The following is a 19,497-nucleotide window of genomic DNA, read 5'->3' as shown; positions in this document are numbered from 1 at the left end:
TGTCATGTCTGATCTCGGCCACCTGGAGTATGCAATACCCCGAGCACTATTCAGTCGATCAGTAGAAAGGAATTAAAAAAAACAGGGACTCCTTCTTCTGGATTCTATAAGACTGGCAGCCAGAGTTCAAAACCGCCTGTCCAGTACAATCAATTGATGTTATCCTCTTTTTGTATTCAGTCTTATTTATTGTTTGTACCTGGTGGCTATGACAGGTTTTTACTAACCAGTTTCAGATGTAATATTTTCCACAGGCGAGTAAGCTTCCCAGGTATGAACGATTGGTCGCGATCATTAGGACTGTGTCCGTGTGACAATTGTTTGGAACAATCGACAATACATGTCTTTTTATTCTGTAGATTTGGCAGTAACCTGAGGAAAGTTTGGATTGTCCCGATTTTAAAGGAGAAGGGTCTGAGACAACGCCGCCCTGCATTGCTTGCGCTGCGGCTCCTGGACGATGTACAAAGAGCCTGGAGGATAGGCATGTTTTAAAAAAAATACATAGCCACAGGAAAACTTTTATTTTGTATTCATGGAGACTAATATGATTGTTTGTATGACAAATTTTTAACGTTATAATGTATTGTTTATATTATTTTATAGTTGTAATGATTGAATCTGTCTTTATGTGCTTTTATGATTGTCTTAAAAAGCAATCAAATAAAGTCTCTTTGAATTGGAATTGAACTTACTTGCCCTTTTCCCCATTGCAGCGGTTCTGGAACTATGGGTGCGGGAGGTGCCGCAGCGCCCATAAAAAACCTGGAAGGGTTGTAAATGGAGAAGGAGCAATAGGGGGCCATTCTGATGAGTTTTGCCTACCAGCATTCGTTGTCCTTCCAAAGACAGACTGCCACATATTCCTTATGCCTTTAGGGATGTGACGTTACTGGCCAGCCCCCCCACTCTAAAACCTGTCCCAGCACCACTGACTGTTGGTTCTTGGGGCCGAGAGCCCTTCATAAATTGGTACAGTCACTGCTAACTTTGGGCGCTGTATGTATGAGGGATGTGTGGGTACAATGCGGCTTCATAGTATTACAACCGCTCTAAAACACTTCCACCCAAAAGGGGTCTTCTTTTCAGTGAAGTAGCTATAAATAGAGCCATGATACCAATTCAAAGAAGCCACAACACAAACTCAAAATTGGGATCTTGTAGGTTTGTATATTTAAGTCGAAGGGCTGTACAGAGGCAGATCACACAACATGCCCAGCATCGAATACTTCTGAATTAAGAAACAGTAAACAGTTGAGTGTCGGGGTCCACTTAGTGGCCAATCACGATCTCGTCAATCCACTGTCGAAAGGCTGTCACTGCAGAGTAGACAGCTGGCACCGAGGACGAGCAGGCGGGACTGGTGAAGGAAGACACACCAATCAGGTACCAGGCGCCGTATCTTTCACAGACCAGAGGGCCACCAATGTCACCCTGCAAGCAAGAGAACAGGAGAAAGGTCACAAGCGAGCTCCTTGAATCCTGGAGACCAGGCGCTCTCTGGAGGTTTCTTTTACATATACATTCATACGAAATTCATGACATCACGCTTGCTGGAGGGAATGACTTTTATATATTTTTATAGATTTTTCACATGAAAGAAAAAACAATGCTTTAGCATGGACATAGCAATATGTTCGTTCGTGGTTGCCCAGAACAGAGAGCATATCACGATGATTCAACAATACAAAGGAAACTTGACCGTAACCCTTGCGACCATGAAGTGTGTTCATGAAGTGGGTGGTGCACATATTGTGTAATTACTGAGGCCCACTGGTAACCTTCTCTTCTTCAGGATTTGTATCCAATGGAATATTATGGGCGCCACCTCGAGTGGTGGGGCGCCTCCACTTGTGGGCTGATTCGGGGAGTCGGCATGGGGGGCCTCCTTGTGTGTCGGTGACCAGGTTGGTGCTTGCTTCCATTATGTTTGCTGTGCTCTGCCCCTTGGGCCTCTCATGTTCGCTGTGATTGGGGCGCCCCAGGAGCAGAAGTGGATGGGCTGGCATCCATCAGCGAGTGGATCCGCGCCCGCTGGTATTCCCAGGGCTAGAAAGCCCACATCCTGGTTTATAAAGGTTCCCTGGCTACGTAAAGTAGAAAGTGCTTCAGGATGGGCGCGTGCAGTTTTTCACCTCAATGTTAGTGAGAGGTTTCCCAGCATTCACTGCCTGTTCTAGTGTTTCCCCCCATCCGGAGGAGCTTAAGGGTACTTGCTTGTGCGCATGCCCATGTAAGTAATGTGGTTGACCAGCACTGGGGGTCTGGGGCCGTGAGGGCCTTCCACGACATTGCTATTTGTCGTTAAAGCAGGACGAATGCAAGGTCATTGAACCTGTGAAGATGTTTGTCTCTCTTGGCTTTGGGGCAAAGACCCAACAGGCAGGTGTGAGGGTGCAGTCTGCAAGTTTGGCAACGATAGTGGTGTTCTCATGCCAGACCACTTGCATCATACTGCACTCCCATACCAAGTGGTAGAATCCAGCGTTCCAGGGTTGAAAACATACGCCTAATACGTTGCGGGGAGAGAAGGCATGATGTACATAGTTAAATTGCATGAAGCAAAATCTAGGGTTGCGACTTGCGAGATCCCTCTTCCACCTGCTGAAGTGCCTTGGACCAGGCCTTGTCCGAGAGTGGCACAGGGAACACTGCTTGTGAGATCCCGCTTCCACCTGCTGAAGTGCCTTGGACCAGGCCTTGTCCGAGAGTGGCACAGGGAACACTGCTTGTGAGATCCCGCTTCCACCTGCTGAAGTGCCTTGGACCAGGCCTTGTCCGAGAGTGGCACAGGGAACACTGGTTGGGAGATCCCTCTTCCACCTGCTGAAGTGCCTTGGACCAGGCCTTGTCCGAGAGTGGCACAGGGAACACTGGTTGCGAGATCCCTCTTCCACCTGCTGAAGTGCCTTGGACCAGGCCTTGTCCGAGAGTGGCACAGGGAACACTGGTTGCGAGATCCCTCTTCCACGTGCTGAAGTGCCTTGGACCAGGCCTTGTCCGAGAGTGGCACAGGGAACACTGGTTGGGAGATCCCTCTTCCCCCTGCTGAAGTGCCTTGGACCAGGCCTTGTCCGAGAGTGGCACAGGGAACACTGGTTGCGAGATCCCTCTTCCACCTGCTGAAGTGCCTTGGACAAGGCCTTGTCCGAGAGTGGCACAGGGAACACTGCTTGTGAGATCTCGCTTCCACCTGCTGAAGTGCCTTGGACCAGGCCTTGTCCGAGAGTGGCACAGGGAACACTGGTTGCGAGATCCCTCTTCCACCTGCTGAAGTGCCTTGGACCAGGCCTTGTCCGAGAGTGGCACAGGGAACACTGGTTGCGAGATCCCTCTTCCACCTGCTGAAGTGCCTTGGACCAGGCCTTGTCCGAGAGTGGCACAGGGAACAATGGTTGCGAGATCCCTCTTCCACCTGCTGAAGTGCCTTGGACCAGGCCTTGTCCGAGAGTGGCACAGGGAACAATGGTTGCGAGATCCCTCTTCCACCTGCTGAAGTGCCTTGGACCAGGCCTTATCTGAGTGTAGCTCAGGGAACACTGGTTGCGAGATCCCTCTTCCACCTGCTGAAGTGCCTTGGACCACGCCTTGTCCGAGAGTGGCGCAGGGAACACTGGTTGCGAGATCCCTCTTCCACCTGCTGAAGTGCCTTGGACCAGGCCTTGTCCGAGAGTGGCACAGGGAACAATGGTTGCGAGATCCCTCTTCCACCTGCTGAAGTGCCTTGGACCAGGCCTTGTCCGAGAGTGGCACAGGGAACACTGGTTGCGAGATCCCTCTTCCACCTGCTGAAGTGCCTTGGACCAGGCCTTGTCCGAGAGTGGCACAGGGAACACTGGATGCGAGATCCCTCTTCCACCTGCTGAAGTGCCTTGGACCACGCCTTGTCCGAGAGTGGCACAGGGAACACTGGTTGCTGGATCCCTCTTCCACCTGCTGAAGTGCCTTGGACCAGGCCTTGTCCGAGAGTGGCACAGGGAACACTGGTTGCGAGATCCCTCTTCCACCTGCTGAAGTGCCTTGGACCACGCCTTGTCCGAGAGTGGCACAGGGAACACTGGTTGCGGGATCCCTCTTCCACCTGCTGAAGTGCCTTGGACGAGGCCTTGTCCGAGAGTGGTTGCGTCAGGACACTGTTCCACTTGGCCCGCACCCCATCCGCATATGGGGCTGGATTTGAGGGATGTGTTGAGTGTAGTAATGGCATGTTGTGTGGAACCATATGTTAATAGTGCATGTAACGTTTGGGGATGGAGGTGGTTCTTCGTCTACCTTATTCCATGTGACATGTAACACGCGCTGTATAACATGGAATGTCAGAAAGTGACTGGTACCTCTTATATAAATTTCCATAATGTCATAAAGTGACATAAGGGTGCCACCTTGGTAGTGGGCTCCTAGTTGGGTGATCCCCGTCCCCCTCCATGGGTCACTTTCCAATATCTGCGCCTCCCTGTGATGTCTCGGCAGGCGCCTTACCTCTATTTGAAGGGAGTATGGAAATTGGGGTTTCTTGCCATGCACAAATCTGCGCCAGCATAGTTGTGCCACTGTCAGCTGGCGCGTTTCCTACTGTGGGCACTTGTCTGGGTCTGAAACCATGTGCAAATACTCCTCCTCCCTAGTATGCCACAAATAACTGCTTTTCAGGGCCCATAGATGCCTGAAGCCAGCCCATCGGCCACTGCAGCTGCGCCGCTGCATAGTACAACTCAAAGCTGGGTGCACCTAGGCCGCCCTCGAGTAGGGGGCATTGTAGGGTCGTGAGAGCCACCAGCCAGCGGCATTCACCCCACATCAGTTCCAGTAGGAGGTTGTGAAGTTCATGGAAGAAGCACCAGGGAAGTACGATCGGGAGTGCTGCGAAGAAGTAAAGCGGCTGGGCTAGCATCGCCATCTTTGAGATCGCCACCCAGCCCAGTAGAGAGAGTGGCAGCGATTACCAAAAGGGTAGCAACTGGCGAAGAGATCTTGCACCATATCCACATTAACCTATTTTATGTCTTTCTCTGAATGGTATGTCTGGATGCCTAGGTTTTTAAAGGAGTCGTAGTGCCACTGAAGATGGAATTCCGTTGGGGCAAACCTGATCCGTTTAGGGGTCCGCAGCAGAGGGAACAGGCATAACGTGCTTCACACCCTGGACATTGGACAGCCTCAAAGGATATAGAGATGCCAGGGGTAAGTCACTTTTCTTAAATAAAGATAAATGGGGAGAATTCTCTTCCCCAAAGATACCGATACACGGAACGCCTTAAGGAAGGAAGGGAAGCGGTGAGAGTCAGACGACACTTACGATCTGGAGAAACCGGTTACAGAAACCTTTGACACAGAAACATGACATTTGAAATTATGCCTTTTTTTCCCACATACGCGGGCCTGTCTCTACTGAAAAAGTGCTGATAACTGATTGAATAGGAATTCTACAATCAAAGGACAAAAAAGAATAGGAATACTGAGAGGAATCAAAGAATTGCAGCAGTGATCTGGCATTTCCTATTGAGATCCACAAAAAGTGTCAGCACACTACAGTGACCTGAAGAAGCCCTTTTAGGGTGAAACACGTTGGCTGTGCCCACTTGATGGTGAAGAAAATAAAATAAAGAACTTTCTGCTCACACTTAAAACAGTGAATTGAATATCATTGCAATTTGGACGTCTCTTAAGACTATATTGCCGCTCATCTTTCTGTTAAACCGATACATGTGATGAGAAGGTTATAGCTGCCAGAATGAAGATTCCAAAACGAGAAAAGAAATAAAGGAGTACGTCAAGGAAACATAGACTTCGTTAACCGTCACTAAGTCATCCAAGGAAGTAACAAATTAGAATCTCTCAATCAAGATATGTGCAGTATTTTCTGAGGTTGCGTTTGACACAACCTCACGGGTGTTCTCTAGAGAAGAGGAAAATTATGGTGAGAGTTTTCACCACTGAAAATCCCCCTCAACCCAGTGTAGGTCACTTAGGTCTTCCTTCCCTCCCGGTTGCCCCAGATCCGGCCCTGTACCATGGGTTCTGCCAGGAGCTTTCTCTTCCATCTAGCCACAATGACGGTGATCCGTAGAGGGTGTCGGCCTTTTCTTCTCCTCTTTTAGTGAGGTGCAGAGTGTCCTTTCGGCTGGGGTTCGAAGTGGGGAACCCTTGTGTACCTCCTCTTCTCCACTCCCGAGAGACGAATCAGGTGGGTCTTGGTTTCTCGTCCTTCTCCGCTTCCGGGTTGTGGGTTGTTGGGATCTTTCTTTCTGCTTCTGTGTCCCACCTTTTAAGGAGGTCGTCCGTATTGCTATTGGCTTTGGAGTTACCGTGTGATCGAGGTCATCAGGTTCGCTTCCTGTTAGATTCTGTCTGACAGTTTCCTGTGAAACCAAGCTGGGGTAGGGTTGTGGCTTGGGGAGATAGCACTTTGTTCAGGTGAGGGAGACAAGGGTGTATGGATGACATGCCACGGTATTTTTTTCTCTTCCTCTATTTCCTGTATCAGTTCACAGTCCTCAAATGCCCCTAAACTCATCACACAGGAGCATCAGCCCCAGCAAGGAAGCTTCCACCACCCGTAGGTAAACCAGAGCGCCATCCGCATATATCAAGATGATGTGGTGTGTGTCCAATTCCTCTGTCCCCCATTGGTGGGCGTGTTGTCTCAAGTGGCAGGTCAGCCAGGGCAAACATCAACGGTGATAGAGGACACCCTTGCCTAGTGCCCCTTGTGAAACTGCCCGATATTGCCTGTCCTGTCCAAACTTGCGCTGTCTGGCTCTTGTACAGTATGCGTTTCCACCCTAGATATCCAGGTCCGATTCTCATGTATTCAAGGGTAAGCAATAGAAGTCCCATCGCAGGGTGTTGAATGCTTTTTTAATGTTCAGGGACACTGCCACCCGGCTGTGGTCCTTGGAGGGTGTCCTGGATTAGTCGTATCAACCGTCTGATGAGGAAGGTCCTGCTGCCAGGTATGAACCCGACTGATCCTCGTGTGCAAGTGTACCAAGTAGAGAGAGCAATCTGGTCGTTCATACCCTGCCTAAAATTTTATAATCCAAATTCAGCAGCGATAATGGCCCGAAGGAGTGGACGTATGATGGGTCCCGGCCTGGTTCGGGCAGGACCATGATCAAGGCTTCCCTCAATGAGTCCAGGAGGTGTCCTGTCATTCTAGCCTCGTTGAACTTCTCCCATAAATGTTAAGTAATGAGGCCGGAGAAGGTGGCATAATACTTGAATGGCAGCCCATCTGCGTCTAGCAGGCCATATTTCCCACGATTGAAGAGGTTCATCTAGGTCGGTCATTTGCAGAGGGGGACAATTTGGACAGTGGAAAGTTTCCGAAAAACCCAGAGAAGGAGTGTCCACCGTCCTGGATAGCGATTGGTGCTAGTCTCGAAACGCAACACTGGTGGCCAATGCATTGTGATCAGAGATCCCTTGTATGTCCTAGTCGTACCAACCGGGTACCTCTGTTGGTCCTCCTTTTCCAGCCATACTAGTAGCCTCCCGGAGAGGTCTCCCTCAGCATGTTACGTGGATATGCGGTGCTAGTAATCAACTTTTACCAGTCAGGCCTCCACTTTGTTGCGTTTTTTACACATCTGTTGAAGCCCTATCGGCTGTCATGAGCCGGTTTGTCACCCGTTTCCAGAGGCCACAATTCCATATCTAGTCAACAATTTCCCTTGTAGGATACAGCATATCCCCCATGCAGCTGCCTCGCATTGGCCCCAAATGAACACTTTATGTGCGTCCCACTCCAGGGGTCAGGAGTGTGTAGAACCTTTGTTCAAGTTAAAATATTGGGCGACGTACTTCACCAGGTCGTCCCTAAATAGGGGGCTGGTAATGCTTTTGTCGGCATCCTCCAGGGGGGTACCCTAGTATGCGGTCACCTGTAGCGGGCAGTGATCCGAGAGGGTGCGTGCCAAGTACTCCGATCACTGCATTAGTGCGCCCAATTGTTCAGTGCACAGAAAGAGGTCTGGACGAGTGTGAATATCATGGACCGGGGAGAAAAATGAGAATTCAGTATCTAGCAGGTGCCAGAGCTGCCACCATCACAAATGCCTCGCTATGTGAGCCATTAGTTGAAGTGTTGGGTTGTGCGTCCGCATGCAGCATTATGAGGGGGGGGCAGAGCATTTGCGGGCTATGTCCGGCACGCAGTTGAAGTCACCCCTCCATAACTCTGGGGAGTAAGGATCTGAAAAGCGTGTCCAGCAGGCACGACTGGTTAGTGTTGGCGGCATACACCACCGCCAGTGTGCGGGGAGCACCTTTAAGGTTACCTTCTGTTATAACAGAATACCCCCGATGTCCTCCCTTTGGGGATCCACTACATACGGGACCCCCGGGCAATCCGAATGTGTATTCCACAGGTATAAGCTGGTGCAGATGCGCCGTAACACTTGCCTCCTCCATTTCGTGCACAGCCTTTGCAGTTATGCTCGTGTAAGGTGTGTTTCTTGCTGCTTGGCATGTGACAGTTTTTGAGATAGGCATGAAAGCAGTTGCCCTTGGCAGGGATGGCCATTCCCCACACATTCCACGTTAGTACATTCTATTGTGGGGTGTGACTGTGTGTTTGTCCCCATGTTACAAGGTAGTCGTGTGTCTCGTGTGCCGTGCCCACGTGTGTTGGGGTTCCATGCATACATTCCCTGCGCCAGGTGAGCACTGACCTTATGGCCATCCACTCCAGTGATGACGTAACGGCATCTAGCGGCTCCAGAAAGTGACTCCATGTAAAGCAAGAACAACTGTACCGTCAAACGCCTAATCCAGTGTAACTCCTTGAGAGCAGAAAGAAGAACAATCATGTCAACGAGTCTGGACGGAAGCTTCCCCCAGGTCAGGGGACTCCTGTGTCCCCAACCATAAGATCCCAACTCGTAAATGATAAATGAAAACATTAAGTAAACATTGAAATGAGTCCTCCTTGGAGTCTGTGTGGGCGTCTGCTGCACATGTCATCTGACCTGCTGCAGCGTACACATTCATCTGTACAGAAGCAGGCCTGGCCACTTCCCCTCCACTCGTTAAGGTGCAGTTCTCAGCAGTAGGGGGACTTTCAGCGAACCATAGTGCACATTTCAGACCATGAGTGGTGCTTGTATTGGAAGCTTCTGAATCTCCTATTTCCAAACTGGAGCCCAGCATGTGGTTGGTCCTTAGAAGGTTGAAAGGATTTGTGCTATGTTGTGAAGCCATCGCCACTGCTCGTGCTTTATTCTGCAGCAGCCTGGTCTTGGGTAGGTCTTGCTCAAGCGTTCCTGCATTTCTTGCAGTTAGGGTGGGGGGCCACCCACTTGCTCTCTGTTAGATTTTCCGCAGCGGCATGAGCCATGATGCAAGTCCATCTTCGGGCACTGAGAAGATGTGGGAGCCCTTACCATCCATGACCTTCAACGTCACAGGGAAGAATAGTGCGTACCACAGCGGCAACTCCTGGAGACGCTGTTTAACTTTTGTGTAGGAAGCTCGAAGTGGCTTACCTTGGCGGTGAAGTCAGGATATGGTGCTATGTCTGTGTCCTCGTACCGTCAGAGGCACTTTGTGCTGAAACGCTGCAGAACATGGTTCCAGTAATTGTGGAATCAGGCAATAAGTGGTTGTGGTGGCGCCCCAGGTGGTGGTGGCCTGCCAGGGTAATGGTGTGTCTGCTCCAGGGAGAACAGCTGTGGGACCTTGATTTCCAGCATGGTGTTCATCAGACAGATCTTAATAAAGAGTTCAGTGCTTAGGCCTTTCGATAGTTCCTGGAATCCCTGGAAGTGGATGTTGTTGTGTCATGATCGTCCCTCAGCGTTGTCTGCTCTCCGGTGCAGTAAAGCCAACTCGTCTTTCATGGCACTCAGTTGTGACTGTAGCTCCGGCACTGTGTCTGAGGGCGGCTTATGTCCGAGGCTTTGCCTCACTGTATGAATGCGCAATACACTTGCTGTCAGAGCTACCCCGACGCTCACATCCTGGATGCTGGTGTCCGCTCAGTAATATGGTGCTCACCGGCCTGATCTGGCTGTTACAGGGCAGGCTCAAGTAGTCACTGGCTGGATGGCTTCACATGAGTTCCGCTGACGTGGGCCCCCGTCTTGGAGGCTCTTGAGCAGACCAATCCACATAGGGTCACAGTTGGGATCCCACCTTTTGCTGAAAAGTCTCGGACAACCAGGGCCTCATGTGTGCCTCATGGTATTAAGGTGGTTGGGCCCCCGATGATCATGCAGGGCCTACTCTCAATCCCCATGCATGACGTGTCACAATAAGCGCTTCAGGGCAATGTGCGCTGGCTCTGATGTGTGTGGCATGTCCAGGCCTTAGGGGAGCATGGACACTGGCAGGCAGGGCAACTGGTTTCCAGAGCACATCTGCACTATCACAGAAGCAGCATTCTCCAGGGCCTCCTATATTCTACGATCACTTGTGCATGTTTGGGGGGAGGGGTTCCAGTTGCTCTCCCCCCGCAGGTAACTCTAGACCATTTAGTAGCTGCCATTCGTGGTGTCCAGAGCCACTGTGGCCCCAAGCTATGCAGCGGGTGCTGTCTTCACATTGCATCTGCTGTGCGGTCCTAGGGCCTCCTCGTGGATGGGCTCGCCACAGTACTGTTGTAATCACGGTGTGGGGATCTCACCGCGGCCGTGGCTCACCTTGGTTGTGCCCGCCCTCTGGGAGGTCAGCCAGGGCGAATTACGGCTGCAGCAGGTCGGTTCACATGGGTTCAACAGGATGTTGTTCGTCCCGAGCACGGAGCTCAATTAAAGGCCATTCAATATGGCTGCTGTTGTATTCTTGTATTCTCCTTTTCCCTGCTGCTCAGCCTGTGTGTGTGATGTCATCGGAATGTTTGTGATGCATGGTTTGAAGTGTGGTCAGTTTGAGTGAGATGGGCTGAGCAGCTGGATGCTGCTCCCGGTGGGGCCTTCTTTACCATCCTACTTACTGTGAATAAATCTACTTAACTACACCTATGGCTCCTGGATTACATTACCTGCCAGAGTACTTTCTTCAATGTAACAGTGGCGACGATTGGAAGTAAAGAACCACGCGAAAACCTAAGGAACTGATGAAACTGCGCCTAAGTGAAGCAAGCTGAGCCTGAAAAACAAAGCTAATCCATGCCTTGGATGCCCCACCGGTGTCTTTTATAACAGACAGCCTACAGAGGTATGTTTTAGGCGTTGGAACTTGTGGCTCAATTAATGGTAACTTATTTTGCCTATTGACATCTTCAACTTAAAAAGAATCTTATAAGTGTTGGACTGAGTGGGAACCTAAACCTAAAACCCTCCAACATCGAACTTTTGCTGCCTACTGCTGTAGCGATACTAGATGCCAAAATACGCTGTGAAGATGTTGTCTTTGTAACGGGCACATGTTAAACTTGAGAACCTTGATTTGCCTGCCTTGTTGTCAAAGAGCCTCGGGATTGTTTCGGTTTTTACAGCGGAGATCGTTCCGGAGCATCAATGTGCCTGAATTTCCTTGTACTAACGATCCACATACATGTGGGGAGGCACAGTTGGTTTTGTTCGATTTTTACTGGTGAACTGTGATTGGAGACACCTTGCACTTATGGTAACGAGTGCCGGTTGACACCTTGCGACTCTGTTTTTGAGGCCGTCCTTTGGTAAAAAAAAACGTTAGTGCTCAGTTGGAATTTTTTTTAAAACAAAGCAATTTTTGAAGGCGGAGGCACGTGCTATGCACAGTCAACGCGCCCTTACCTGCTCTATAACGATTATACGCTCGAGCTGGCAGCATCATGACACTGGCATCTTCTTTGACGTTGCAGCTATTCCACCTGCGATCGCACCGGCAATTACACTGCCGATTCACGTTGTCACTCACGGACGCGCCTGGAGCCACCCAGCGGGCGTCAATTCAACGTGCTGCCATCTTGTGTTTTCCATCTGTGAAGCACAGAGTTGTGTGCCAAACCGCTGCGGATTTGTCACTGCGAGGTCAGTACATATTTAATTTGAAAGGAGCGCTGCATACTTGTGTCAGGTAATTCATCTTTAGTTAAAAAAAAAAAAAAAGAAAAACTTCATCGCATGAAGACTAATATCTTGAACTTCATCCGAGAAAAGTTGATGTGATCAACACACCTGAGCGTGCTAAACCGTGTCAGCTGCGATGTATGGCACTGTATTGGTACTGTAATGAGCACTGCACCGATCCTTTATTTCTCACCCTGCAAGGAAATCGATGTATTATTGGGCGTTTCATTATCTAATTTTTAGCAAAACTGCCATCTTGTGGATTTGGATCAATCCTAATGAGTTGATTTCAACTTGTGTACTGTTGGGATTTTCTCTGTGCCTCTTTCTCAGTGATGACAACGGTGACTACATTTATTATTTTAATTTATTATGTTGCCATGTTTAAGTCTTACAGTATTATCGTCACAACTGTATCCATTCTATTTATTTCAATCCATCGGATATGTGCTTTTTGTACGGTTACTGTGAATGAGCTAGTATGTCTGCTTATGCATACAAATTTTATGGTCATTTGTTTGCCATACTTGATGAGTTGTTGTAAGATGTATTGCATGTCATCTTATTTACTTATTCTCTTTGGGAATTTCAATGTTATTATCTTTTCACATCTACTAAGTGTGTGAACTCATAGGTTTTATTCATTTTTCTTGCATGCATTTTGAATCCTTAAAGTGGTTGGTCTAGGCGTGCGTTCAGGGAGTCATGTATCCTGTGAGCGCTGGGGAGTCATGTACCCCTTAAAGTGGTTTGCCTAGGTGTGTATTTCAAGGGTCTAAAACCCTTTAAAGTGTATTAAGTGTTGTCTAGGTGTGCGTTCTGGGTGTTATGTATCCCGTGAGCGTTGGGGAGTCATGTACCCCTTTTAAAAGTGATTTTACCTAGGCGTTGGGTTCGTGGGTTAAATACCCTTTTAAAGTGTTTTAAGTGTTGTCTAGGCGTGCGTTCTGGGAGTTAGGAATCCTGAGAGCGTTGGGGAGTCATGTACCCCTTAAAGAGTACCCCTTAAAGAGTGTGTGGCCTAGGCATTGGTTTCAAGGGTTAAAATACCCTTTTAAAGTGTTTTAAGTGTTGTCTAGGCGTGCGTTTCTGGGAGTTAAGAATCCTGAGAGCGCTGGGGAGTCATGTGCCCCTTAAAGTGTGTGTGGCCTAGGCATTGGTTTCAAGGGTTAAAATACCCTTTTAAAGTGTGTTAAGTGTTGTCTAGGCGTGCGTTTCTGGGAGTTAGTAATCCTGAAAGCGCTGGGGAGGCATGTGCCCCTTAAAGAGTGTGTGGCCTAGGCATTGGTTTCAAGGGTTAAAATACCCTTTTAAAGTTGTGTTATGCTTTGGCATATGTTTAAATAGTCTTTGAGTGTTTTGGGGAGTCTTATTCCCCATGCTGTGGTGTTTAGTTTAAGAAATGATACATTTCTGTCTTTGTTAATCGGAGGGGTGCCATTCCTTTTAGTTTCGGTTACCTGTTTATCGTTTTGTGCTGGTCTGGCCAACTGGCATGACTTGTGATATTTTGGGTATTTTTGGTTTGGATGAAGGATGGTGGTTAGGTGATGTCTTGTGTGTCAGCTTGAACTGTTGAATGGTAGTGTCGTGTGTTGTTTTTACTTTTGGTTATTGTCGGATGAGTTGTCATGTGAGGTTTTTGCATCGATGTGTTGGATTGTATGTCATGTATGGGTTTCATTGTTTCGTTAGGTGGTGTGATACAATTAATCATACCGTTTTAAATTATTAACCGCGGTTTTAGTTCTTATTTTGTGCTGCATTGCTATTTCAAATTTTATGTATAATTATATTATAACAAATAATAGGTATCTGGCATTAAGTACCCTGGATCAGAATGATTGACTACCGCCGATTGACATCTTAGATGTAGAGGCTATGGTGGCCATCCAGGCTGGGGACGTGATTTTGGCCACCGTAGAATCTACCGCAGAGCACGAACAAAGAAAGATGGAAACTTCTATATTGCTCCATGGTACCCCGACTTCTAATGCTGAGATAATTGTTGCGCTCCAAAATAATATAGGAGCTACTAATGTTAGTTTGGGTGAGGTTGGACAGTGTGACACCAGGAATACTGAGAATGTGGGGATAAATATTGTAAAACCACCAGCTGATGGAACTAACATTCCATGCAGCCCTGTGGATAGTGTAGTAGGATTTTTGCCTGTTAGACTAATATCTTGGATCATAGCAGGGCTAGCTAGGAACCTACGGGAGGAAGCCTGGTGCTCCTATATTGAGGAGTACGATATTGTTCTCCTTCAGGAGACCTGGGCTATAGAGATACCGCATAGATTGGGATATAAAACATTTTGTTGCAGCGCAATTCCGTCAGTAAGAGGAAGAGCGTCTGGGGGTTTGGTGATATGGGTAAGGGTTACTTTGGAACTAGATATTACCCTATTGATGACTTCTTCCCCTGATTTATTGGGCCTAAAAATAATGACAAGGGGAAAAGAAACAATATATCTGTTAAATATATATAACAGACCACACCCTCTTAATAAAGAATCGAAGGTGGTGGGCCTTTTGGATTCTTTTTTAGATACTTTAAGCCCAAATGTACAGATAATTATCGGAGGAGATTTCAATTGCAAATACGAACCAGTGTTGGGCCTGGACACTCTATTTGATGAACAGGATGCAGCTAACAATGTCCTACCTTTGGAGTCCACTGGCTCAGCTAAAAATTCCATAGCAGCTATGCAGATTTTACAAATGTCAGTGACTCATGAATTAAGGGCGTGTAATGGCCGTTTTCAGTCCGATAGACCAGCGGCTCCAACATTCTGTAAAGGAAACTATAGGTCACATATAGGTTTTGTATTGGTTTCCATGAGCCTATGGTATTTAATAATTGATTTTAAAATAGACCATAGGATAGAGAGTGATCATTTTCCTCTCCAACTATGGTTACAGTCAGAGCCTTTTATATCTAATATAAGCACAGAAGTTATGCCGAGTAGCCCCATTGGGGAACTCCAGATAACAAATAATAGGCGTGCTATAAAATGGCTCTATATTCTGGCTAAGGAAGAGACGTTGGGAAATATTTATAATACCTTTGCTGATACCCTTGAAGCATGCCAGATGCCCCTTTTAGGCACTGAGGATGTTTTAGATTTACATCACAAACTAGTAAATGCACTTACTCCTCATTTAAGTAAAATCTATAAAAAGGATTTGAGCCAAAAAGATAACCACTTAGAGGTAGTAAACCAATGGTATAACAAGGATTGTCGTGTAGCCAAGACTAATCTGATCCAGGCTGTTAAATTAAAGAACCCCCAGGGTATTAAAGATAGTAGACAGGCATACAACAAAATACTGACCCAAGCGAAAAAAGCATGGGATGATGCCCTCTGGGATGATCTTTTAAATGCGGCCAATCGGAAAGACCAGGGCACATTCTGGAATTTAATAGCCAAAGGAAACAAAAAAGGTAGATCGTCCAGGATACTTACCTCGATGAAAAAACTTGGTGTGACCATTTTTCTAAATTATATTGTAACACCAATGAGGGGTTGCCCACGGGGGACCAGGAGATTAATATAATATCAGACAATCCCCTTTTGCGCTTCAGTGTTGAAGAAACTATTGAGGCGTTACAGGCTATTAAAACGGGTAAAGCCCCTGGTCCTGATAAAATCCCTGGTGATCTACTAAAGCACGATGTGGAAGTTTGGGGGCCCTATATTAATTTCCTTTGTAATTCTATAGTGGCCGGAACATCTATTCCCGAATCCTGGAAAGGGGCTGAAATTGTAACCATTTTTAAAAAGGGGGACCGTTATGATCCGGCCAATTACCGCCCTATAAGTTTAATAGATCTTTTACAAAAAGTCTTTGCCAGACATATTTTAAATAGACTTTTAATATGGATAGAGGGGACCCAGATTTTATCTAAATACCAGGCAGGATTTAGATTAAAAACCAGCACGGTCGATCAAGTATTCAGATTTATGTGCATCTGCTGGAAATATATTAACATAAGGAAGGGCAGTTTGTACGTAGCATTTATTGACTTGAGGGCCGCTTTTGACCTTGTACCACATAAACTGCTGTGGTCCACTCTTCAGAATATGGCGGTCCCTAGTGAGTTACTCAAGGAACTCATTAGACTTCACACAGGGAATTTTGCTAAAGTTAGATGGGGCAAGGGAGGAGAAATTTCAAAAGCTATTCCAGTAGGTCGGGGTGTACGCCAAGGCTGTGTGCTGGCGCCTACACTCTTTTCATTATATGTTAATGATATACCTACCTATTTAAGAGATTGTAAACATGACTCCCCGAAACTAGGAGATGAGGTGATCACGGCATTACTTTTTGCCGATGATACTATTCTCATCTCACAAACCCCACGGGGCCTACAAAACCTAGTAAATACCTTTAACAACTACTGTGTGGAGAAGGGGTTAGAAATAAACTCATCCAAAACAAAATATATGTCCATAAATCCCCAGAAGTCCTTTAGAAAGAATCTGGCCTTAAATAACCAGAAATTGGAGTATGTGGAGAGCTTTAATTATCTGGGAATTACGCTGGATAGTACGCCTCTTTGGAAGGGGCAATTGGAAAAAAGCAAATTAATCCTAAAACAAAATTCAATTCCTATCCTAAAGGTGCATGGCAGTGGCCAATCTAAAGCGATTACGCCGGCACTTGAACTATTTAAAGTAAAGGCTCAATCAGCGGCATTATATGGCGCTGAACTATGGGGTCATTCTTGTAAATGTAACTTTAAGAAGGAAGAAAATCACTTCATACGCAGGTTGCTCAAAATACCCACAAGAACCCCGATAATCCCAGTGTTTATGGATATTGATCTCAAAAGGACAGACCATCAAGCCATATTAAGGCCACTATTGTACTGGGTTAGATTATGGACAACCCCTGAGTTGAGTGACTATAAGAGCGGACTGATAGAAATAATTCGAATCGATGGGTTTAAAAAGATTGCATGGCTAAAACATATCTCTCTGTGGCTTACCCGGTTAGGGTTCTCCCACTATTGGGAAGAACCCCAGAATATGTCATCATCTTCCAAAAGACTTGTGAAGTCCGCATTCTGGACATATATTAAGGGCAAATTACTTTCTAGCTCCCTATTAGGTACACTGACCCAGAGATTTATGATTATAAAGGATACCCCTGTACTCGAACAATTTATGGACGAGATAAGACCACCCCTAGCAAAAACATTATACTTACAATTTAGATATGGGGTCTTACAGACTTCCGTAAATACCAGTTGCTGGGGGGGTAAGGAGACCAGTGGCTTGTGTACCTTTTGTTCCCAAAAAGCAAAAGAAGATGATGCCCATTTATTGTTTTTCTGTCCAGTTTATAAAAAACCAAGGGATCGCAGGTTTAAACCCTTATGCAAAAATATGGGGACTGGGTCCTTTAAAGAGGCAGAACGCATACTTAAGTCAAACACCTTGCAACCAGTAGTGTTTAGTATAAGTAGATTTTTATTTAATGTGTATCTGATAAGGAAACAGACAGGTTGCAAGTTGTAATGTATATATGCTGGGTGCATCATTTCCTGTTCTGGTTAGCTATTATGAATTGTACTGATTCCCCCCCTTTTATTATGTATTTAGGAATAGTTTTAAAACAAAATCTGGCTTTTTAAATTAATTTATAATGTATATTTCTGTTTTTAAAATCAAAAAGCATAACTGTGATGTGGTTGATTAATTGTGGTTTGACCTTCGTATGTATTATCTTGAACATTTGGACTGTGTATATTTACACGTTACTGGAAATGTTTTATGTATGATTGCTTTTATGGCAGTATATGCCGAAATAAAGCTGAACTGATGATGATGGTGATGGTATAATTATTCAGATATTCTAGTTATAACTTGTTTGAAATCCTGACTGATGTCATCGTCAGGGCTTACTGTGTTATTCTCTCCTGTATTCTTTTGTCTTCATTGTTTAAACGAGGGAGATGTGTTGTATTCTGGTCTTCTCCTTCTCCCTGCTGCTCAGCCTGTGTGATGTCATCAGAATGTTCGTGATGCATGGTTTGAAGTGTGGTCAGTTTGAGTGAGATGGGCTGAGCAGCTGGATGCTGCTCCCGGTGGGGCCTTCTTTACCATCCTACTTTCTATGAATAAATCTACTTAACTACACCTATGGCTCCTGGATTACATTACCTGCCAGAGTACTTTCTTCAATGTAACAGCTGCCATCTTTGCCACATCCCCCTGCTGAAGGTAATGCCCTTAAGGTGAAGAGCTCCAAGATTCAGGACCAAAGCAGGAACATACGCTCCCTCCCAGTCTGTCCTCTCCACTATGTTACACCTGAGACTCTCCACCGATCTTAAACCACAACATCAGTAGGACTGTTGGTGACGTCACAGTTTCCCTCGCGTCAGGTTGTCCATACTATGTTTAATGAGAGATAACTTTGATGGGACTGCTCACCACCACCAGGAGTCAGAAAGAGACTGTGAACCGCAGGATGGATGCATGTCTATCTGTTTATAAATGGATGCATGAGTAGAGATACGCACCATGCAGGCAGAAGAGCCGGCGCCTCCAGCACAAACCATGGTGTCAGTGAGGGCACTGCCATAGTGCATCTCACAGTCCAGATGCAGCACCAGGGGCACGACTGCCTGCTGAAGTTTGTTGGGTGAGGACAATGCTGTGGAAGAGAAGCAGAAAAGAACAAAAGACGTTAAAGAGACAGAGGCTCCTCCAGAAACAGGATTACTAAAACAAACTCCAGGCGTCTCTTTACTTTATTGCAGGTCATTTCTGACAACTAGGGTTGGCATGCATAACTATGGAAACACACGTCTGGATGCATACATCCATTCAACAGTTAAACAAATGACGAGCCAATGTTGCTAATCCGCAGGCTCGTGGGATTTATCACACTTATCTTTTTAACTTTTAGAGAAAATATTTTAGATGCATTTAAGTCCTGTCATCAAAAAGAACAAACCACAATTGGAACACATTTTGAACGGTTTGTCACATAAATACATCCATTAAACATCCATGAGTGATACATTTGTTCTTCAGATTTTTCTTGCCCTGGCCTTCCATTTTCTCCCAGTGTATGGAGGTCATAACTTTGGTTTCTGTTCAAAGACCACCAAACTTTACCTGGTGGTATGGAACAAAAAAAAGTATGACAGAACACCCACCCTAAATAGGACGGGCGGCGTGAGGGGACTCGAATGATGTCGCATCACCAGGGGGGTATTCGGTCAAAGTTTTCCACTGGCAGAGCCGGAGTCGCTTCCACCGTCGGAGACTTTGCTCTCCCCCAGTCTCTAAATGGAGTAGGGAATCCTCCACATTTGTGACGGAGATCCCTGGCCACTAATCTCTTAATGAGGCCCAGAGACTTTGTGCAGCTGCCAACAAGCCCTGAAGCAGCATCTGCTCTGATGGACAAATGCGAGATGTTAATCTGCAACAACTGAAAGGCAACATTGTGTTAAAGGCAACACTGTATGAGTCATGTCAAT

At 46.7% G+C, this 19,497-nt stretch overlaps 1 protein-coding gene across 1 annotated transcript in view; it reads right to left on the bottom strand.

The window, feature by feature from the left end:
- Positions 1-1,150: 1,150 nt before the first annotated feature.
- The window catches only part of LOC146813610 (chymotrypsinogen B-like), a 58,650-nt gene continuing 40,303 nt past the window's right edge, over positions 1,151-19,497 (bottom strand). The window contains exons 6-7 of the mRNA XM_085610091.1: positions 18,529-18,662; positions 1,151-1,434 (exon numbers count right to left, since the gene is read on the bottom strand). Coding sequence (XP_085466217.1) covers positions 1,273-1,434; positions 18,529-18,662 — 296 coding nt within the window. The 3' untranslated portion in view covers positions 1,151-1,272. The remainder of the gene's footprint in view (positions 1,435-18,528; positions 18,663-19,497) is intronic.

Source organism: Triturus cristatus, chromosome 6 (genome assembly GCF_964204655.1).
Source record: "Triturus cristatus chromosome 6, aTriCri1.1, whole genome shotgun sequence".
Taxonomy (NCBI): Eukaryota; Metazoa; Chordata; class Amphibia; order Caudata; family Salamandridae; genus Triturus; species Triturus cristatus.
Note: the sequence above shows the minus strand (reverse complement) of the source record. Positions and strands in the feature narration are given on the sequence as shown.